Below are 24,411 nucleotides of genomic sequence, written 5' to 3'. Positions count from 1 at the left end.
AAAGTTCTTGGTACATTTTCCTCAACCCAGGTCACTGGGGAGAAACATTCTGTGGATCCTCAAGATAAACAATCTTATTTGGGAAAGGGATTCTTAGCTGTAGTCATTCTCTAAAGCCTGGAGATGTGATTTCCCTTCTCCCTCTCTTTTTTTCCTTTATAAATTCCTCTCTTTACCCTGGAATTCAAGAATTTGAGTACCTTCTCCAGCCTGTCTGACCAGCATCCCAAAGTCAACATCCCAGTTAAGCCCGATTCCCTACAGCTTAACTGCTGCCGCCCCCCAATGGGACCCTCACACAATCTGTCCTATTACAGGAAGCAGGAGCTCCGTGCTTTCCAGCTACGCAGGCAGAACCAAACAAGCGAACTTGTTGCCTCTATAACTATCACACACCATACCCAACCATCTACTTTCAAAATATTCCCAGAATTTGACCGCTTGTCGCTCCTCCACTGATACCACACTGCTCGAAGCCCGTGTCATTTCTTATCTCAATTCCCGCAATATCCAGTGATCTGGTCTCCCCGTCTCTGCCTCTACTGCATACACAGTCTATTCTCCAAGAGCAGAGAGACGCTCTTAACACGTAATTCACCTGGTGTCCCTCCTCTGCCCCCAAACGCTCCAGGTCTCCCATGTGTGTCAAAGGCCTCACACCTGCCTCCAGCGCCCTCTCAGCCCTGCCTGCTGCTGCGGGCCCCCTCATCTTTGACCGTGTTCGATGCCTCGTCTCCCCTTGAAAGAGCACGCAGGACACTACCGCAGGGTTTTCCTGTTCCCTGTCTGGAGTGTTTCTCCCCAGATATTAACAAGGCCAACTCCCTTGTTTCCTTCAGGTTGCTGCTCCCATGTTACCTTTCCTGAGACGTCTCTGACCACTTGCATAAAATAGCAAATCCTGCCTCTACAGGATTATCCCAACACAGCCTAGTCACTCTACTTTGCTTCATTTTTTTTTTTTCCTGTATCACTTATTCCCGTCCATCTCATCCCATTCACTGAGGGATGACCCAATGCTTTGCTCACCCTGTATTCTCTGTGACTAAAACCATGCTTATCACTGACATGAAGTAGATAATAAATATTTGACCAAAACGTCTGCCAAGTGTCTTTTACCCCCCGATGTTGCCTGGAACCTACATAGTATGAGCCCTTTCAAACTAGTGAAATTTTTCCCTAGTATTTAGTGAGTGTGCCTTCCTGAGTCTGTTTCCATTTTCCCCCCTATGGTTCTTCACATTAAATATCCTAAACTTGTCTTCGAGGTGCTTTCATTTTTGCTACCATCTCCATATCTTTGGGTTTTGCTTTTCTAAAGATAAATAATGACTATGACACATACTCCAGGCCACTAATCTGGTCCTTGATAGGGGCCATTTCCCTCTCTCCTACCACACTTCAGTGTGTCAGGTTTTTAATTTCTGGAAAGTTTATCTCACACCAATTTCCTCACGTGCTTTTTCAAAATTAAAGTTGTCCTTGATCTCTACAGCAATTCTTTTTTACCACTACCCATTTCTGAGGGTTCTTTCTCTCTAGATACCGGCTACTTAAGTTTTATGTAGACTATTTTCCTTTGTCAACTCATTCACCCTTCGGCATAAGTCAAACTGGGATACTCTTGAGTGCCGTAAACCTGTGAGCAATAGAAGCCAGTGACCTGGGCTTCTGTGGGCTGATGGGGGGTTAGCCAGCAAACTGGCAGCCCCCAGCAGAGGCAGGAGGTCAGTCTCCTCCAACTCATTTCCTCCGTCTACAAGAACCTCCTCCTCCCAGCCTCGCAGGAAGACACGGAAGTGAGTCCGCCACGCAGCAGCCCAGCAGGGACTTGGGAGTGGAGTCTGCCTGGTGCCACCCGTGTGGACTACACCACTTTCCAAGTCCAGGGAACTCTGAGAGCGAGGCTCTCACATCTTCAAGCCATACCCCTAGAACCGCATTCACGTTGAAGATGAAAGGTGCAACCAAGTTTAAACGTGGGTGGCAAGGGGTAAGTACAAGGTGACAGGATGAAGATGCAAGCTAGGGAGTAAACAGTAAGAACGCAAAACTCACGACACTGGGGGAGGTTGTAGGAGAACACGTATGAATGGGCAGTTTCCCTGATGGGGGGCAGGACGTTTAAACTATCGTTGACAGGAGGGAAGAAAAAAAAGAATGCTTATTATCGTGCACACCTGTTTGTGAGATACAGTCCCGGAAGTTCATGGCTTCTGCTTCCTCTATCAAGAAGAGGTAGGGTCACTTCTGGGTAGAGACAATCAAGTAAAGCAGGATCACAGCTGGATCATACTTAACTAAAGATTTGGTGGGAGAGTGAGGAAGGAGGAAAAACTTGCAATAATATCAAGAGAAGGCATAAAACCTCATGCTAACAAAGAAACTGAGGAAAGAAACATATCAAGCAGACAAGATTTAGATTAGGCTCAAATGAGCATCGAACCAGTTCACTGTAGGAAAACAAAGCCGACATCATTCAAAGAACCCTCATCCAAAAATCCTTAACAAAGCAAACTGAGGAAATAAAGAGGCTCCCATAGAATAAAAACAATGAAAACCCCTCAGGAATGAAAAACCCCTTCCAACCACGAGTATCCTCAGGGGTTCCTTCTCCCAGCACCCTGCATACAGTCTGGGAACTGATCCCTGTGCTCTCCCTTAGTAGGGAGCTGCGAGTACCACCTCAGGGGGTGGGGAGGGGGTGATCTCGGAAGAGGGCAGAGCTCAGGTCTTCCAACAAAGATTTTACCATCCTCAGGATTGCTGGGCTCCAGAAGCTAGGAGAAGAACTAGCCTCACAGGGGAGCAAAGAGGGAAGACAAGTCTCAGAGTAGGCAGGAAGGCCACAGGCAGGATTTGCACTTAGGAACATCAAAGCTCTCATAATCTGTGCTAATGGGACAAATACGTAACATTTTTAAAGCAACTTGGAGGGGGTGTTGAAATGATCTATACCTTTTTATTTTAAATCTCAAAAAAATACCTAAATGTACATTCACTGATCTCTTGATATAATGCCAAGGTTTTTGTTTGCAGCCATCAACGTGAGTCCCTAGCCTGTGGCTGTCCTCCCTGTCACCCCAGTTCTTGTTGTCATTCTAGATTAGTTCAACACTCACATTAATAACCACTGCCTCACAGATCCTTGACTCTTTATCTCAAAGATCTCCTCCTATCTCGGCTTCTTCCAAGGTCTTGACTTTTTCTCATCAATATTCTATCAGCTCTGAAATCTTGATTTCACACATCCCATCCTCTGGCCTTCTCATCTTTCAGGCTCACTTTTAGCCTCATTTCACTAAAGGTTTCAGTTCACGGTCGGTGCCACTTTCCCCAATCCACCACCTCCTTTCCATCATTTATTCCTTGAAGGGCTTACTTAGATCCCATGTTCTGGTCCAATAATCATCACCTTGCGAGCATCTTCAACTCCCTGGCCTGCTTCTACTTCCATCAAAAGTTAAAAATCTAACTATTTGCTTTCTCTACACCTGCAGGTAAATGCTGCTGGAGGGGTGGGGGGAAATATATATATCTCTCTCGCACCTTACAGGCCTTTGCCTAGTTTCACTTAAATTTATGACTGAAACCCCAAAAGGATACATCGCTGCCCAATCCTACTATATTTGGGAGTTCCCAAATAATTTCTTCTTTCTCCTCAAATTCCTACATCAACTTGCTTTAAACTACATTAATGCTCCTCAATTTATTTTATTTCATCATCAGTAACTCTTATTCTTCCTTTTTGTACTCAGTGGTGTATTATGGAATAAAAATACATAACTAAGAATACAAATTCTTTAAAATCAAAAACACTGTAAACATTAGCGATGCCCAACTGTGCTAAAATAACTGAACGAGCACGAACAAGCTCATCTGATCTCCCCCAACCATCAACACTGACTTGACAAACCTTCACATTATTCCATTTTAAAGAGAAACATGTTCATATTATTTAACAAATTTAAAAAGGAAAATTGATGCCATCACCACATTTACATCTTTAACACTGTGAACTGCAGGATGGCAGCTCTTCTGTGAGTATACATTACCATATTTTATCACAGTGAATGTTGTATGACCCAATGTGTTTCCATTTGGATTTTTTTGTAGCAAATGAAGCACAGCCCTTTAAAAATATCCAAATGTGATAAACAGAATCTCTCAGATGCCTTCTGTTTCATATGGCCTCAGCCCTACTGACATCAGTTACGTGATATAAATCAACATTCTATAGATGAGGGTGAATTATAAACTATTAATAATTCTATGCCAAAGGATCTACCAATAATGATGAGACAGACTCAACAACACAGCCTTCTCCAGAGCTACTTTTAATGTTTTTTATGGTCATTTAAGAAAATTGAGAGGAAAAGTCTTCTAACCCACCATAAATGCTGATCATTATACAATCAAATATAATAGGAAAAGTGTTTTAGAAAATGACAGAAAAAAAAGCTTATTTGGCAATGTGCTGTTATTTATATACTAGTACCTTTAAGCCCTAAAAAAGTTCAACATTTACAACTCAGGCTATATCTATTTTAGTTATGTGAAAGCTCACCCAAGAGCAGATGATCAAAGGAACAGAGAGCAGAATAAAATACATATTTAGTGGGCACTTATGAGTTGGATGGAAATTAAGTTCGAATATGGCCCATTAAACTCTTCATTAAAGAAATTTTGCTGCGGAAGATCCACACATTATTACTGGCACCGCCACTATGCTGCTGCTGCTAACGCTTTGATTATGTGGGAGTACAGTTTGTTTTGAAACTATTAAATGTTAAAATCAGGATGCCCAAACTGTAAAGATAATGTAATTTACCAGGATACACTCTTAATTCTATTACAAGGATATAGGAAATGTGACCATAACCAAGCTATAAGTTCAGCCGAGCACATAGCTTATCTTTATGAAGAACTACGAGTCTCTGTATTATTTAACTCATTAACAGAAAAGGTGACTATAAATGTACTTAACTCAGTAGTTTTCAAAGTGAAAACTTATATACTGTATTTATTTCCGAAACAGAGGAATACTATGCCTGAAAAATCTGATGAATCATTTTATGTAAAGACTTTCATCATCCACATCCTACCCCACAGTACAGTTTCTGTCTTCTTGGGGGAATGGGATTTTTCTGGTGGGGCATGGGGGCGCGGGGAGGGTAGTATTAAAGTACCACAAAATGTTTTATTCACAATTAAACCGGAGACTTAAAAATCCACTGATGTTAAATCAGAATGAGTACAACACTTTATCAGGTTACACCGCCCAAATTTAAACTCTACTCAAGAACCACTTTGCTTGAGAAATAATAAAATCGGTGGCCAATCACTTCTAGTGCCTACGCCATGTACATGAACCGCATTACATATTAAAGCACTTTAATCAAACTTGGAGGTTAAGTAGCTTTTAGTAAATTTAAAGTGGATAGAAATGGAATTCAATGGCAAACGAAATTCTCAGAGATAGGTCATTTACTTAAATTTGACATGGTATCACCCCACTTTTTGAATTTTGGCAATAAAACTGGTTTTATTTCATTAGCTTTACTCATTTAAATGGCACGCGTTTATAACTCCCAAGATACTCGTATAAACACTACCTAATACATAAAAAGCCGAACAGATCAATAACCTGAAAGTGTTATTACCTATTATGCATTTACTAAATATAATTCTTTATACATCTATTATACATTTTCAATTTTTCCTTAGTTATTATTCCAACATATGAATATAGAAACCATGCTGGGGTCAATATATATCCAAATGTGGCAATGAGTTGGCCAGAACATATAGGACATGCCATTTCAAAATTTCTAATGCAATTCTTATGTCAAATTCAGTCACTTCTCCCCTTTTTATTTCTAAAGTTAATATACCATGGTTAGAGTAATCAGTTGAATATCAAATCCAAGTGAATCATAAAAGTTCAGTCACGTAATATTAAGGCTCATGTGATTACATTTATTTTTCATGTTTCCTTTAATTTTGACCAGCTTTTGTAATGGCTGCATTTGTAATATTATAGACTGTTGGTCTCAAAAAATTTTATAAACGAATTAGTTTGACAACTAAGACTCATCTAATAGTTATCTGGCAAAGTGGCACTTTATTCCTGGCCACATATGTATATCTTATCACTGTTCCTACTGTTGACACCAATAAAATGAAATTGTTATGTAGTAAGAAATATGGCAACTAAATACCCCCTCCCCACCCTCCAAAAAAGAACAATGTCATCACTTTAATTTTATTAGGAGTCACAAAATTTTTTATTTAGGAAAAATATTTCCTTCAATGTTTATTAGATAATGAATCTTATTTAAATGAATAATTTACTTTTACTTTTCTGTGTAGACCAATTAAAAAGTATGCCTCTTTCCTTTCATAAGCAAATTCTATCTGTCTAATTCTGCATGGCAGATAAGAAATTAATACTTTATTTCCTTCTACCTTAAAAATTAATTATGAATTTTCCTCATTATGAATTAGTTATTTCTGTATGGACTGTTGTCACGCTGCTGTTAAAAAAACAAGTTAGTAAAGGATATGGACACATGGGAAACAAACCATAAACTATAATACTAGTTTATAAGGAAATATATTAAACATTGTTTAAATATTAAACAGCAAAATATTCGTATATTAAATAAATAAGACTTGAATTTGTCTTGTGGAACTATAGGCCAATACCACCAATAATGGGGATGGTCTAGTGCAAAAGGTGGCCACAAAAGAAAAAAAACACAAAAAACAAAAAAAGGAGGAGACGACACAACATTTAATACTGGCATTGTTTTCGTAACAAACTGAGCCAGTGATTTTCGATCCTTTCTCAACATGAAATACCTGAAGAACAACTTTTTAAAAATACTGATGAACAGGTCTCATCCCAAAAAAATTAAATCAGAAACAGGATTCAGGCAACGGAATTTTTTAAAGGCCCCCAAATGATTCTAACGTACAGTCAGGGTTGAGAGCTGCTGACTGAAACCCACAAGCTTCTTACTGTTGCCTGACTCAGAAAAGGTGTCCTACGAATGAAGAAAAGGCGCTTTCTTTTACTGGTGAGACAAGACAAGGGTGTCTCCAGTTACTTATGGGTAAGTCAAACTTACTAATGCATACTTCCTTTCCATTAAAGTATCTGCATAGGACTCTTCATTCCCTACAGGGAATTACAATTACAATTCTGTATTTTTAAACTCCAAGACCAAGTAGAGTCAAAGTACTTTTTTGTAATAAATCAGTTACACTGAGAATCCATCACTCATTCGTGCACATAAATATGTACTGAATGCCTACTGTGTGCAAGGCACTGTGACAGGTGCCGCTACAGGACCTGGAGCCATGAGAGGATGAAGAGTGATGGGCTGGAAGCTTTTTTCCTTAGAATTAATGGCTATAAAATGAATTACATGGACCTAATTAAGGGAATGAAGGTTAAAAAAAAAAAAAAAAAGACAAAAAGTACATACTAAGGGTTTGATTTTCAAATACATGAAACAGCATATTTGTACTTTTCCTAATGTTATTTCCAGAGCCTCTGAATACACGTAAGGCAAATTCAAGATAGAAAAATAAACCCTGTTTAAAGTAGATGTTCCCAATTTTAACCACACTCTATAAATTTCATACATAAGTATAAATACTAAAAATCTTTATAGAAAGGTAGTTCATGTCCACTTGTAGTAGTCTTAACAAGTAATCTTACATTAAAATATTACAGATTCTAGTCCTTGACTATTTCATCACGGAGAAAGTTTATACAACACAATTTATTTTGAAAACAGATTTATATGCTGAGAAATTCTAATGTGAACAAATTTGAGTTTTCTTTTCAAGAAGAGAGGATGCAGAGAAGGGAAGAAAGGGGTGGGGGGCAGAGTCTGTTCAAACCTTATAAATATCCTAAAATCTAATAATTTAAAACGCTGACTGCTTTCTTCCTCAGGAACCTAGTGAATTCCATATGAATAAATACTTTTTCTGTTCATTATTGGCATGGACTTTTTTGGTTACTTAAAAAATAAATATTAAGTGCTTCTCATTTTTACGATAGCATTAAATTTCAAAATGAGGCTAGGTAATGTCAGCTTAACATAAGAAAGAGCTAAATGTATACATAAAATATGTTAACCTACGAGAGATTCCTGGGGCGGGAAATGACATAAGATGAATGATCAGCAACAATTCTAGTGGCAAAAACTCTTTAGGGGAGTAAAGGTTCCAAAAGCTGCTTTTAAGTAATAAAAGGTGGATCAAGACTCAAGAAAAAAGCTCATTCGTTTTACCTTGGATGCAACACTCTAACGTACAGAAGTAGTAAAATATTTTACTAAGTTAAAATATAGGTTTTATATTTTATACGATATTGAATACGCACATAAAAATACCAGTGTTTTTATCTTGTTTCTGTTCAGACACTTAATTAAGCAAATATGTTCTTTGGTGTCTGGGAGAGTTTATCAATATTTAAAGATAATGGAAGATAAGAACATGCCTAGAAACAGAAGACTCAAAATCCTATACCATACAAAGAATCAAAGGTGGACTTATGAGAAAAGACAGTTACACTGCAGTAGGACTAATACATTTCTTTCCCCCAAATCATACTCTGGCTCCCAAAATAAAAAGTACTATAGCCTATAAGGTTTTTAATCTGTGTTTTGAGATTTTTCAAGTGGAAAGATATCACAGATAGAAATATATCATTCTAAGTTTTAAAATTACCAAAGTCAGTGAGAAGAATGTACATTCATTAAATGTATTCATTTTAAGTAAAGAAGTCTTGAAAAGCCGAACAGTTCAACCAAAGGTGATGAATTGTTCTTGACTTTTCATTATTCCTTTTTAAATAGAGAAAGTACAGATATAGTACACATACAGGCTGACATTTTGATTCATTCAAAATAGTCACATCCCTTTGCTTGGTTTTGGAAGTTCCAGAGACTAAAATTAATACCATTCATAACACAGTATTCTCAATAAAAGGAATTATAGAGCAATGAAAAATCAGAAGATGGCTTAGAGAGCTTTATAACCTCTACATATACACACTTTTGTAACCTGTATTTATTTTCTAAAGAAACAAATTTTAAGTAATGCTACTTTAACCAATGGAGAAAAAAATTCTATCAAAATATACAATTTCCATTACAGACTAGAAGGCTAATATTAAAAAAATAGTTGTAAGCCAAAAAGTTTGCTTATATGACAGGCATCATCCCTTTGAAGCATAAATCATCAAATAAGGTTTTATAAAAGATCGATCTGCGACCTTCTTCATTGATAAATTCATAAAGCTTGAGTCCCAGTCTCTAGATCACGGTGTATCCATGCTTCTTAATCCAGATTTCCAGAAAAGCGGGAAAACAAGTAATTCAGAATCTCAAGTGGGATTTGTGCTTTACCATGTACCTGAAAAATAATATTATAATAGGTTATAATGATTATAAGAATTCTAGAAGTTTTAGAATATTACATGTAAAAATAAGTTGACATTTTTTAAAACTTAAAATCAACACTGGAATAGGATGTTTTATTTTCTAAAAAATGGATACTGTAACCTTTGGGAATATAAGGATTTCTGAAGTAAGCCAGAAAAAACATTCCTCTTAATAATTTCTATAATCTAAGAGCTTCTGGCTAGAATAATAAATGATTCTCTTTAATATATTATCAATTATAACCACTGGGTTAACTCAATCACCTGTGACTTTGAGGAAACCCATAATATTCAGTGAGAGACCAAGAAAGTTACAGATTTTACAGAGCACCTGAAACGAGAACCACAGATTCAGTGGTATTGTGATCACATGCTGTTGTTAAATTTCCTATTATAAAACTGATATTATTGCAAAGGTCTTTAAGAACTCAATTTATACTAGTAATTAAGATATATTCAAAAACTGAACTCCTTTCACGAGCAGCCAGCTACCCATAACTCAAGTCCAGAGTCAGAGACCTTTTGGTGCTGGCAAAATACTAAGGGATCACTTACTTAGTCCAAGTTCCCTGGACAGACAGAAAACAAGGTTCAGAAAAGTCACATGGTTCATTCGAGCCGAATCACAAAATCAAGACTAAAATCTAGGTCTTCTGACTCAGATTTAGTGCTCTTTCTACCAAGCTATAAGCCCTTTCTCCCTTTGTTCAAGTCAGTATAACCAAGATATTGGTTAATTATCTATTTTAGAGCAACAACAAATTAGGTAATGTCTTAAAGGGGCTTTGGGGGATACGGTTCACAACTTTAAGGAACTTAAAATCCAATAAGGAGGCAGGAAAATTACTAATATAAGGCAGAAGTTAAGTGCATCTTAGGATCAGGATTACCTATCCAGGGTTTCCCAGAATCGTAAGAAAACTGGTCTATCCAGATGACGTTTGTGATAGCTGAGTTCTAATACTGTTACATCCCATTTCTGAACGTTTGGATCCAGACGAACTTCATCATATTTGAGATGGAAGGCTTTAACTACAGGGGGGGAGAATTAATACTCTTTATTCAAACTGCAACCAAAATTATAAAAATATTTTATAAAAGAATAAAAATACCCAAACACAGACATTAATCAAAAAAACTTAAAAAAAAAAAAGTCAACCTTTCTTCCACCAACCAAAACTGTATTATAACCAAAGTGATCTTTGAAATAAGAGGCTGAGCACTGTAGTATCTCCCAAAACATTCAATTAAACAAAAATTTACTGAGGCTTATACATGCCAGCCACTGGGGACTGAAACAAAAAATGAGGTAAAATAAAATGCATATGATCCAGTGAAGGATAAGAAGAAGAAAAAGACTACTCACATACAGTATGATAAAGGTAGTAGAATATCATAGGAACACAGGAGAATAGTACCTTTCCCACGTCGTGGGATTCAGAAAAGGCTTAGATAGGCAGGGTGGAGTAAGAATTACACAGAAAAGTGATCCAGTTAACAAAAAGAACATGCTCAAAGAGAAAAAGGTTTAGTCTAGGAACTAAAGAAATTTAACAAAATTGCATCATGCAAAGTAAGGTAGGGGAAAAAAAAATAACACAGGGAATGAATAAAAGCTAAGACCATAGAAGTTCAGAGCAATGCTGGCCTTGTAGGCCATATTCAGGAGTTTGGACTTTTACCTAAGAGATGTAGGGATTCACTGCAGAGTGTATAGCAGAGACTGATGATACAGCATACTAATCTAGAGGAGAAAGAGATATGCTCTACTGGGGAGAAGATACACATATGACAAGAAAGATTCAAGAGATAATTAGCAAGTGAGAACTAACGGAACTTGGTGAGAAATGAAAAGGGAAGAAGAAACAACTGGAAGGTCTCTGGAGAAGGTTATCTGGAAGTAGATATTTGCATGATATAAAAAGAGAGTCTAGCAAAGATCTAGAAGAGGAGGATTTCAGGCAGAGGGAACAGCTGATACAAAGGCCCTTAGAAGCAAGCTTGGAATGCCCTACAAACAAGAACAACTTTTGTAGGCAATGTCCTATATGAAGAACCTATTCAGCTATGATAAGAAATCTGAATTTTATTCCAAATGTGATAGTAAACCACTAGATAGTTTGGAGCAAGGAGGTGAAATTATCTGATTTTCGTTTTCAAATGCTATCTCTGGTTGCTGGGGAGATTAAAGACTCTAGGACTAAACTTCCCAACAAGTGTCTGCTGTCAAACGTTAAAAGGTGACCATAAACACTGACTTTGAATCTTCTTCCTTGACCGTCCTGCTGGACCATCCTCACCAGTTTATTATTGTATTTGCAATCAGTTTATCATCAGTGGAGTGTTAGTTTTACTTGTGTACGTGGAAGATGTTTACCTTTTCTTTCCATTTTTTACTTTTTTTCTAACATATAAGATATGATCATTACTATCACCATTATCACCTACTATTAGGAGTTTCTAAAGAGAAAATGATTGACTGTTAATTTTTTTAAGTAGCTGATTTATAGATTGCTTGTTCCATACTGCTTGCAGACTTACTGGCTTTTGATGTTAACTAATCAAGGTCTAATTCCCTGATGGAAATACAAAATAAACCATTTGTGCCCCCAAAAAACACATAAATATTACTTCTAAATTATTTGCTTTCATAAATAAAGGTCTCCTCATTGAGCACATTTATTTTGAATTTAATTCAAATTAATCAATTTAAACCAATTCATTTAAAGGGACTATCCGTTATGGATTCAGAAAACTCACTTTCAAAATAATTATTATTTATATGTGTAAAAAATATTTTTTAAGTTTCTTTAAACCTTTAAATTAAATGAAGTCAATATTTGAATACTCTCTATCGTGCTTACTACATGTTTCTCTTTTCTAATGTTCTCAGTATGATTTGCTTTAAAAATCATTCTTAAAAATACATGAGTTATAAGTTTTAAAATGACTTATCTAAAGCCTTGTATAGGGCTTCCCTGGTGGTACAGTGGTTAAGAATCCACCTGCCAATGCAGGGGACATGGGTTCAAGCCCTGGTGCGGAAAGATCCCACGTGCTGCGGAACAACTAAGCCTGTGTGCCACAACTACTGAGCCTGCGCTCTACAGCCCATGACTCACAACTACTGAGCCCACGTGCCACAACTACTGAAGCCTGTGCACCTAGAGCCTGTGCTCCACAACAAGAGAAGCCACCTCAATGAGAAGCCCGCGCACCGCAATGAAGACCCAATGTAGCCAAAATTAATTAACTAATTAATTTAAACTAAATAATAAAGCCTTATATAAAGGCCTATAATCCCCTTTACTAATTTCAGTAGATTTAGTTTACACAGTATTTATTTTTCCAATAGAATACACAAGTTTTTAAATTAAAACAATATCAGAGTCCAAAAAGGTTAAGTCACAAATGAGGAAACATATGGTTTCTCTCATCATACAAAGTATGTTATTAGCATGAAGCAATGGTGGCAAGCAAACTTACACCAAGATACCATAAAAGATCTTTTTTTTTTAATTTTAAGGTTTTATTTAAGCTAGTTTATCTAAAATGTATTTTACCATGTAATCAATATAAAATTATTGATGAGATATTTTATTTTTGTCCTGTATAAGTCTCCGAGATCTGGTATATATTTTACACTGACAGAACATTTCAATTTGGACCAGCCAAATGTGGCTGGTGGCTTCTGTTTTGGGCAGTGCAGGTGTAACCAACCCCAGCAAGAACTCAGCCGCCAGTCTAGGGAATTCCCTGGAGGAATTCCAGTAAGTCCAGTGTTTCTTATTCATAAAAGACATAATTTTTAAGCCTCAGCAAGAATAGAGGAAACAAAGTTCTTCTTATAAGAAGCCAGTTATCTGGGGAAACAATGAACACTAAAGCAAAATACTTCACACAATTCAGAATTGTTCATTTTTTGCAAACTGCATGAATGTTGTCAAGGCTTTTTTGCAGGAACAAAGAAAGAAAAGAAATAGAAAGGTGCTCTTAAATAGTATTTCAGTAGATAAATGATGGCATGACAAAGGGACAACATAATACAGAAGATTAAATGAAAAAGTTTTCACAATGATTAACTCAAAAATTTGAAGAAATCATCATTTAAAAATCTTGATCAACAAATGTATGTAACCATTTCAAGCATGAGAAATAATATTTTGGGGAATTCCCTGGTGGCGCAGTGGTTAAGAATCCGCCTGCCAGTGCAGGGGACACGGGTTCAAGCTCTGGTCCAGAAAGACCCCGCATGCCGCGGAGCAGCTAAGCCCGTGCGCCACAACTACTGAGCCTGCGCTCTAGAGCCCGCATGCCACAACTACTGAGCCCGCATGCCTAGAGCCGGTGCTCCACAACAAAAGAAGCCACCACAATGAGAAGCCTGCGCACCGCAAAGAAGAGCAGCCCCCGCTCGTCACAACAAGAGAAAGCCCACGTGCAGCAATGAAGACTCCATGCAACCAAAAATAAATAAGTAAATAAATTTAAAAAAAATAATAATATTTTTTAAAAGCTATATCCGGTTACAAGCTCAAATCTCTCATAATTTTGAAAAGATTTTATTTGGAAATTTTATACAATCCAATATTTAAAATCTTTTCTAAACCTTTGTATTTTCTTACTGTGCAATATGAAGAAAATATAATTTTTTTTACCAAGTACCCTCAATTTACTCCTATGCTATATAGAGATTATCATTTTCTATGTGGGTTATGGGGAAAAGGTGAGGAGCTAGAAGAGTAAAGAGTTAAATGCAAGGAGACCAGCTAAGAGATAACATATTTCTAAATTTCTGGCTTAGGCAAATTACTAAAAAAAAACTGAGGCAAAGAACAGCTTGGGGATGACAGAGGGTATAAGACAATAGATTCCGCTTGGAACAGGTTGAGTCCTGATACACCGATGGGACTTCACAAGGAGTCACCTGGTCATCAGCGAGATAGGCAGACCCAGAATATCAAGCCAGAGACATAACTTTTATAAACAGAGGATACAGATGGTAACTGAAAGCTATCAGATCTCCTTGAGAGAGTATGTGTAATTATAGGAGAAGAGAAGCGGGAACACAAATATGTCACTGAAAGCCAGAGGGAGAGCAGCTAGTGTCTGAGAAAATGTAACAAGCCCTCAGAAAAGAACATTTAAAAAGGAGGAAATGGATCGAGAGTAAAATTCTGATAAGGAGATCAAAAGTATCCAATATTTGGGTCACTGGTGAGTCTGGCGGGAACAGTTTAGTGGGCAAGCAAGAGAGCACAACTACAGTAGCCTGAGAATCAAACAGAAAGTGAGTGAGTAGAGACAATTCTTTCAAAGGCTTGGCTGTAAAAGGAAAGGAGAGCCAGCTAGAAGAAAAGATGAGGTAAGAGGAAAGGGTTTTGTTTCCCTTTATGATGCAAGTGGCAAGAGTACTTTCATTGTAAATGCTGATAAGTAAAGAAGGAAAGTTGAAGAGAAAGAATACTTCTTGGAAGAAATTTATTATTGTTAACTTTTTAAAAAATCTCTAAGTTCTTATCTAAATTTCTGAAGACTAACAATCTGAACAAAACAACAATGAATTTAGAGAGCATTTATATCTTGAAGACATTCTAATCATTTTTTATTACAGTATTATTCAACAAGGCAAGCAAGTAGGTAAAACACAACAAAATTAGTGTTCACTGACATTTTGCTTTCATTAAAACTCCCATTCTCTCTACATCTTTGACTTCTATTTATCAAACCTGTGCATTACTCAGGTTTCTGAAATAACATAAAAAGCTACCATCATATTAGAATTCATTTTTAAAACTGAATGAAGGCAGGAGAATAAGCAATTAAAAGCTTTCAAGCCTGGGCAGTTTCCAGCCTGGAAGAATGGTGGTACCACTAACAAAAACTAAAATTGTTTTATTTTAAAAAAAAAAAAAAACAAAACTGGGTTTCACAGTAGCATAGTCTACATTCATAATAAGTAAAGTTGTTATTTCTAACAAACATACCTGTTTCATGAGCATGATTTTTAAAAAGTAATTTTACTAATGTTACTAACTTAAATGGGTACTCAAATTAAATGATAATTAGACTATCCCTACCAATAAAAAGACAAGCTTAGGGCTTCCCTGGTGGCGCACTGGTTAAGAGTCCGGCTGCTGATGCAGGGGACACAGGTTCATGCCCTGGTCCGGGAAGATCCCACATGCCGCGGAGCGGCTGGGCCCCGTGAGCCATGGCCGCTGAGCCTGCGCGTCCGGAGCCTGTGCTCCGCAACGAGAGAGGCCACAACAGTGAGAGGCCCGCGTACCACAAAACAAAAAAAAAAGAAAAAAAAAAAAGACAAGCTTAAATTCATCTACTTTTGGTATATCAATACATACCAAAATATGGTCAATAAAAGACATAAGACACATGAAATCTATCCATTTAACAGGTATCTACTGAATGCTTCCCAACGCCATGCTCTCTTCTGTGCTGATGATACAACAGTGAACGAGGCAGATAAGGCTGCTCCCACCCTGGAACTGTCATTCTAGCCAGGGAAGACTTACAATACAGATACGAAAATAAGATAATGTCAAGCAACAGTGAGTGTTACCACTGCAGTAACTGGGAGGAGGTAACGGCTACTTCCAGGGTGGTCAGAGAAGGGCTCCCTAAAGGACAGAGTACTTACTTGGCTGAGACCTAAATGAACAGCAAAAGGCCAGTCGTGCAGCAACCACTCCAGATAGTGGGAGTAGCAGGCGAAAGCCAACCCATTTAAAAACTGGCTAACAAAGTGAATAAAAGTGTAGGGACATGCAACAGTATTAATGATTTATTAATGTTATGGGATAGGCAATAATTCACTGTTAGATATAAGTACACAGAAAATATTAATGTTCCAAAAAGGCTTTAAAATATTTCACAGGGGCTTCCCTGGTGGCGCAGTGGTTGAGAGTCCGCCTGCCAATGCAAGGGACACGGGTTCGTGCCCCGGTCCGGGAAGATCCCACATGCCGTGGAGTGGCTGGGCCCGTGAGCCATGGCCACTGAGCCTGCACGTCCGGAGCCTGTGCTCCGCAACGGGAGAGGCCATAACAGTGAAAGGTCCGCGTACCGCAAAAAAAAAAAAAAATGTCACAGGTGCTTAAAAATTAAAATATGTGGTACTTAACAGGAATCTTTTGGTATACACATCACATGTGCATAGCCATGCAGGAGGGAGGGAGGGAGGGAGGGAGGGAAGGAGGGAAGGAGGGAAGGAGGGAAGGAGGGAAGGAGGGAAGGAAGGAAGGAAGGAAGGAAGGAAGGAAGGAAGGAAGGAAGGAAGGAAGGAAGGAAGGAAGGAAGGAAAGCAAAAGCATTTCTATATTAGATAAGCAGTAAAAATAAAGAGACTCTTACTTTTAGCAAATATGTCGACTGGTGATCCATCAGGCAAAAGCCACGGCCAACCTTTGAACTGCCATGCAGGACCTTGCACAAAAACTGCTACAACCCGGTCCCTATAAATAGAAAAGAAGGAAGGGAAGAGTGGAGGCTGAGTATCTCAAATATTCTTGGTTACTATAATCCTTATGGAAAGAGTCTCATCCTTATTCCTGCAATAGTCTCCTGTCAATACTTCTGTGAGGCAAACACAGTACTGCATTACCATAACTTTTCATTATAATGTTACCATTAGGGTACATAATGATTGCTACATTTCCCATGTGTTGTTTTTTACACCTAAGTCATTTAAACATAATTACATGCACAGTCCTATACGTGATCCTTTTAGCCTTTTATCTCTGCCCCTTCTATTAATTAAAGGGCCCATTTTGCTTATGCAACAGGGAACAGTAGTATATCTGTTAATTGAAAAAGTTAGTTTTAAAAGAAAATCATTTAAAATTCAAACGCATCTTAAATATTTCACTTTAATTATAAATGTTATAAATTATAATAATTTGCTAACCATTTTATAAAGCTCAAAGGCCTTATTTTGAGTCCTTCTGATTATCTGGAAAATAATCTGAGTACAGAAATCACCTAAACTTTTAAACGTTTTCAATTGTTTTACAGCTGTTTCATTCACCCTAAATTCTCTAAGTTTTTTTTAAAGCAACTTGTTTTTCCCAGCCATTCAACTTCATTTTCCTAAAAAGCACAAATCTCTTTCTAGGCCCTCATATTTCATTAGCTTCCAGAAAATTTAATTAAACTGAGAAATTATAATAAGTACGAAAGCCATACACAGTATAAGCCTACAACTAAAGAGGTGGGAACAAAATCATAACATCAACAATAATAACTAACACTCATTAGTTTTACTACGAGCATTTACTATGTGCCAGTGCTGGTCTAAGCAGTTTACTTATGTTAACACATTTAACCTTCAAAACAACCCTGTGAGGTAAACTATTATTACCCCTATTTTACAGAAATGCACAAGCATACTAGAGAACAGTCCACTAGCCAGAAGAGAGAAGGAGGGAGGGGAGGAGTGTGAGAAGAGAGCAGAGAGAGGGAGGGAAATCAATGATTGATCTTGTGCACTGGTTATGCTATTGTCCTGTATGGGGGCTAAGAAATCACATGAATAGCCAACTCAGTGTTACAATGGAAACAGTTCTGACCTTACAACTCCCTGAAAGGGTCCTGGGAATGCTCAGAGGTCCACAGACCACACTTTGGTAATCACTGCATTAGATGGAGACTCTGTACATCCAACAGAATATTAAGCCAAAGTTACCTTCTATTCAAGTTAAAGACTTACAGCAGTGATCAAAGTTACTAAGAAAAACCACAGCTTAAAATTCTTAACCTGCTCAAAATCTCTAACGCTAAAATTAAACCTTAAATTAAAAAGTTCCTCCTTCATGGCATATATGCTCCATACTGCCTAAACCATCTTTGGTAATGGAGCACACTATTAAATGGCCTCTTAATTTTATGATGTAACTTGCACCATACAATAGTTGAAGGTCCAAGGTACCTGCCAAAGTAAAGAGGATTTGCTAGACAGAGGTCCCCTAGATCCTAGTGCGTCTCATAGGGTTAGCAGGTGAGCTGGATAATAAAAATACTATTCCCAGTGAACTCCTGAGAGGACAATTAACAGAGAACAGAAGAAAGGTAAGGAAAATGTTATCCCTAGGTTATGACACCAATGGCTAGGACCTCATATATAACTCAAAGTATTTCTGTTAGGTACTAAAGGAGAATTCTAATACAAGAACCCTTGATTCTTTAGTAAATTTTTAACATACTAATATTCTCGATGGCTTGACTTCCTAACATCTGAAGACTAATAAGTACTTCAAAGGTAAATTTCAGCTAATGCATCAATGTGTTACACTCTCTATATCAGAGAAATGCACACTTAGACTTTGTATTTTTACTCTGGCTTAGATTAATTAAACAATTTAAGGTAATTCATGTATCTGAATTTATACGCACTTTATATTACAAAGATTGGGTTGGCCAAAAAGTTCGTTTGGGTTTTCCGTAACATCTTACAGGAAAACACGAACGAACTTTTTGGCCAAACCAATAGCTTAATATTTTATTAAAGGACATTTTAATGCAATAAAAGAGCTGAACTGGGGTGATGTTATTATTTTTGTTAAATTATTTCCTTACAATAAAAGTAACAATGCTTTCACTTATCACTTCTTACTAAAAAATCTGAATTCTCCAAATCAAAAATCTAAAACATAGGCCCTCTAAAACAACATTAGTCTATTTGAAAATTTTGTTCTAAAAGCTGATCCAGAATAAATGGACAAGTGGAAAGAATTTTTACTCTCCAAGTTTTCCAGAAGTTTGTGTTTCTTCTTATAAGTAAAATAAAGTTTAGACATCCAAAATATATTTCTTAGGTATTACTAGAATGTTAACATTACTGATGACCAAATTAGACATTTTAACACAGGTTTCAAGGATAGGTTCTATCTAGAACTCATGATAAAATTTGATACTTGTTCATTACACAAAAAATTAACGACTATGTGAAAAATACAGATTAATTTACCAGTCTTGAGGCATTAGTTTAAGGGGCTGGTCTACTACTCTGTAAGGAACTGTGACACTAATTGCAGTGCCCCCTGGTTGCATCTGGTCTTTTCTTCTCTGTATTAGAGTTTCATTTTCTCGTTGGCAGCCTTGTTTCTTCTTTTCATCTGATGGGACAAACCTTTCAAAAAACAGAAATGATTCCACAGGAATCGTTAAAAAGAAAAGAAATCGTATTTTGAAATGATTTTTTAAATAATGATAGTTTTAAACCAAAAACATTATTTTTTGATATAAACCCACTCTGCATGTACAGATCACAATGCTTGAAGAGTATGGGTCTTTAATTCCCATGCCAAGTAGAACTCAAGCTCACTTAGGCCAGAAGTCAGTATGTGTGTGTGTCAGTCTCACACACAGACACCCAATTTATATTCCTTCATCTAGCATTTAGTATTCCTCAAGATTATATAAACAACCACACTAATCCTTGATTTCTCAAATGCTAGTAAGAGGGAAATTTTACTATAACTCAAAGGTCACTTGAAATGGAGCTGACGTGGCTAGCTAGGTGACTCAGTCTACCCAGGAGCGTCAGCAAACACCCCTTTCCACATGGTAGCCACCACTCCCATCAGGATACAGAACATGTGCGACAGACCAGAAAAGTTTCCTCCTGTACCTTTCAGTAAATCCCCATCCTCTTCCCCCAACAGGAAACCATACAATTCTGCTTTCCATCACCACAGACGAGTTTTGCCTGTCCTACGAATTCATATATGCGGAATCGTACAGAATTGTACTCTTCTTTGCCCAGCTTCTTTCATTCAATTTAATGTTTCTGATATTCATCCATGCTGAGGGGTATATTGGTAGTGAACTACCAATGAATTCTTTTTTACTGCTGAATAAGATTCTATTGTATGAATATGCCACAATTTTACACATTCTCCTGTGGTACATTTGGGTGGTTCCAAAATTGCGGTTATTACAAATAAAACTACTATAAATACTCTGGTATAAGTCTTTTTGTGGACGTATGTTTTCACTTCTCTTATATAAATACCTATGAGTGGAACTGTTCAATCACTGGGTATGTTTAACTTTAAAAGAAACTGTCAGAAAGTTTTCCAAAGTGGGATAAAGTATGAAGAACATTGTAAAGGCATCTCTGAGCTAGCTAGCAAGAAGTAAAGAACTCTTGGGCCAAAGACTGAGTAAAGTAGGGAACTCAAAGAGGTTAGAATAACACTGCAGACTTCTTTCCATCCACGGAAGGCACTGGCAAACTAATTAAACTTAAGTTTTGTCTTTTATTGACACTATATTTCACTAGACTCCTGGAAGAGGAAACAAGGCCCATATTCTGCTCAAGGTAGAGAATCTAACAGAAGTTCCTTCTTTCATAAAGCTAGGACTCTGGGGGTTAAGTTCAGTATAATATAAATAATGTAAACTAGAAATAAACCCAGTGCCCACCCATTTTCCTGCCCCCCATGTCCACCCCAGCCCTAACCAACACCCTGACAAGTGCAAGAATAATCAAATCTCGGAATTGCAAATTGGACCTCACTTGGAGTTAACGCAAGAGTTAACAACCCTGACCACAGTGACTGGTTCGGAAATAAGTGTGTTATACAAGCCAGGCAGATAAGACTTAATCCTGGCATTTTTGGTAACCTGGAGTTTCTGATGGTCATCTTTGCCCCTGAAGCAGGAGAACCTGCTTAAGAGACAGAGAGACTAACTCCTGATCACTTCATTTAGCACTGAGTCCAGCTGTGTCAGAAGCCAGGACTAGTTATATTGAGCTAATAAATTATTTTGTTTTGATAAGGCTACTTTGAGTTGGTTTTTAATACTCAGAACAAAAAGTGCTCTAATGAATACAACCAGCAATGATACACAACTGATTGGATGGATATTTGTGATCTGGAGAAATATTTTGATATTAACTGACTCATCCAATATTTGCAATTTATTTATTCCACTTTGCATTCTATGAGGGTGAAGGAGTATGGGTGATATGATTAAAGTCATTACTGTTTAAACAAGAACAGTTCTAGTAAAATAATTTTCTTAGTATAAAATGCAAATGAGTTGACATACCAAGGTTAAGTTCCAGATTTTAAGTTTACGTTATTTTGAAAAACAGAACAATTTTATGGATTATGTCACAGATTAAAAATATAGTTTTCGGGAATTCCCTGGTGGTCCAGTGGTGGTTAAGACTTCACCTTCCAATGCAGGGGTTGCAGGTTTGATCCCTGGTTGGAGAGTTAAGATCCCACATGCCTCAGGGCCAAAAAACCAAAACATAAAACAGAAGCAATACTGTAACAAATTCAATAAAGACTTTAAAAATGGTCCATATCAAAAAAAAAATCTTAAAAAAAATATAGTTCCTTTCTGCTAAATAAAAGAAGTTGAAATTGGGGAATTCACAATAATTTCTGAATGTTAAACCTCAAACTGAGAATTTAACTTAAAGCAATGTTAGATTGGCTATGCTCCCAGGTGCTTAGCAGACACAAACGCAAATCTTCATTCTGGAACTCAAAGAATTTCCACAAGAAAAAAATTCCAAGGAAAATGAACAGAAATTACTAAATGAAAACCATTAAATGAATAGTATAAAAAACCCAAAACTAAACACACAAGGAAATGAGGTATAATGAATGAAACAATAATCAAAAGAAAATGATTAGCAAGGACTTCTAGTCATGCAGCTATCAAAGACCAAACCTGTAAAACAAGCCTAAAATATGTACAGGGAAAAAGAAATTATTTTAAAAAAAGAGAGAGAGACCAAAGATTTGAAAAAGAACTAAACAGGACCACTAAAATAGAAAAAATAAGATATCTGAATTTTAAAATGGAATGACTAGACTAGGGGACGGCCAAAGAAACAAACTACAAGTTATACCTACAGAAATGATCAAGAATGCAGGTGACAGAGCAACAGATGGAAAGTAGAACTGTTTAAGAGACATGGATGATGAAATGAGAAAGTCTTAAAGTATGTCTCATTTAAATCCCAGATAGAAAGAAAAAAGGGGAGATGAAGGGAGAACACACAGGTAATATCTAAAGAGATAAGAGCCAAGACTTCCCAAACTGATGAAAAACACAAATCCATAGATTCAATTCTGAATCCCAAGGTGGGATATATAAGAAATCTACACCTAGGTACAGCAGATAAATTTAAAATGATCTTTAAAATAATAAGATAAAGCAGATTTCTTTCAAAGGACTGATTACCACAGCTGACCTCTTCATCATCAACAAAGGAAGCTAGAAGGTAGTGCAATAATACCTTCAATGTAATAAGAAAAAAATTAACTCCTCTATGGTTTTCCAGAGTGGTTGAATCATTCTGCACTGCATGTGGCAGCAGGGAACACGAACTATTTATGGTCCAGTGTAAGCTCCAGTAACCGTTCTGCCTGCTCTTCCCCAGGCCTTAAGTGGTTCCCTCACATGTGTGTGCTGAACAGTACTTGACTAATGCAAGGGGAACCCTCTGCCTATCTCTGGAGCACTCTCTCCGTGCAATCTTTCCTCTTTGGAACTCTGCCCTGTGAGAGGACCATCGTGGCCAGAGTCACAAGTGCCATCCAATCAGTTTATTTTAAATAAACTTATGGTCCCAGTGAAACTTCTCTCAAGATCATGTTTTAAAATGTAAAATATGCTTTTTCATATTTCCATGATACAACCTTAATTCTGTTATTTAAAATGTTAAAGGTGAAGGCAGGTTTTATTTTATTTCGTTTCATTTACTTAATTGAAGGGCTAGAAAACTGAAGAATCCTCAATTTTACATGAAACCAAACAGAATCTATGCCAACATGAGCTATGGGTTACAGCCAGTACTATAATTGTGTGGAGGAGGTTTCAATTATGCATTAATTACATAGCAAAGCCTCCAGCTGACTCAAGCTGCAGGGGAGATGTCAGCTGCAATGAGGTGTTAAACAATGAAGGGAGTGTTTTAAACTGAGGAGAAAAATTGGGCATGATCTATCCAAAGAAGGTAGTCTTGTTAAATTGTTTGGCTTCTCTGTAGTAAGGCTAAGGAGAAAGATGCTAAAATTTAGTTTGTGATTTCCATGCACTACTTGCTATCTTTATTATAAAATAATATTTTATATTATTATCAGATCTATTTAAAGAGATGGGCCAAAATAATTATATTTCATATTCATCCAACTGTAGATTACTTGAGGAACTGCAGACTGTAGATTATCTGAGTAATCCACAACACTGTCGGAATACTAAACTTCACAAAAAAAGCCTAATAAAATATAAAACCTAAAAATTCCTTCTTTCCACATTGTTATTAGGGAAAGGTTCACTGAAAATTTCACTCTAAAGTACTAAAGAAAAAACACTATACGAATACACTTGTATGTGCCAGTTACGTAGGTTTTTATACAGCTATTTAAGTCACAGGCACTCAAAATTCAATTCTGTATTTGGTAAAACCTGGAATCAGCAAGTATTACAACTTATTTTGCTACTCATTTTTAATTAGTCATAAGTTATTTAGAAGCAGCATGATTTTCTTTTTGGAGGTGAGGTTGTTTTGTTTCTTTTTTAAGAATCGTCATCGTTATTTTACTGAGAAAGTTAAGCAACTGGAAATTTTAACACAGGATACAGATTTCCTCTTCACTTCTTCAATTATCTTTTACTGATGTCTAGGTTAAAAAAGTATGGTCCCTCCTCCTCCCTCTAGGAGGTATATACATCTAATTATTTAAAGTTCATATTACTTTTTTGGTTCTTTAACCAGAATTTGGAAGTGAAGAGAAGACAACCTGAATTTGTTTTAGAACCTCTTCAAGCTCTTCAGCTGGAGCAAAATAATTCACGTTAAAAATTAATACAATAATACCTTCTTCGTTAAAACTTTAGTCAGAGTTTCTATAATTTTCCCCACAGTATTCAGATATAAAAGAATATGCTGTTTTGAAATTTAT

The 24,411-nt window shown here is 36.8% G+C and overlaps 1 protein-coding gene across 1 annotated transcript in view; it reads right to left on the bottom strand.

The window, feature by feature from the left end:
- Positions 1-8,744: 8,744 nt before the first annotated feature.
- Positions 8,745-24,411, bottom strand: part of CDC73 (cell division cycle 73) — an 84,970-nt gene continuing 69,303 nt past the window's right edge. Inside the window, exons 14-17 of the mRNA XM_065886215.1 lie at positions 19,446-19,607; positions 16,835-16,935; positions 10,354-10,495; positions 8,745-9,435 (exon numbers count right to left, since the gene is read on the bottom strand). Of these exons, the coding sequence (XP_065742287.1) occupies positions 9,399-9,435; positions 10,354-10,495; positions 16,835-16,935; positions 19,446-19,607 (442 nt within the window). The 3' untranslated portion in view covers positions 8,745-9,398. The remainder of the gene's footprint in view (positions 9,436-10,353; positions 10,496-16,834; positions 16,936-19,445; positions 19,608-24,411) is intronic.

This window comes from Phocoena phocoena, chromosome 1 (genome assembly GCF_963924675.1).
Source record: "Phocoena phocoena chromosome 1, mPhoPho1.1, whole genome shotgun sequence".
Classification (NCBI taxonomy): Eukaryota; Metazoa; Chordata; class Mammalia; order Artiodactyla; family Phocoenidae; genus Phocoena; species Phocoena phocoena.
The sequence above is the reverse complement of the archived record's forward strand: the minus strand, read 5'-3'. Positions and strand labels throughout refer to the sequence as shown.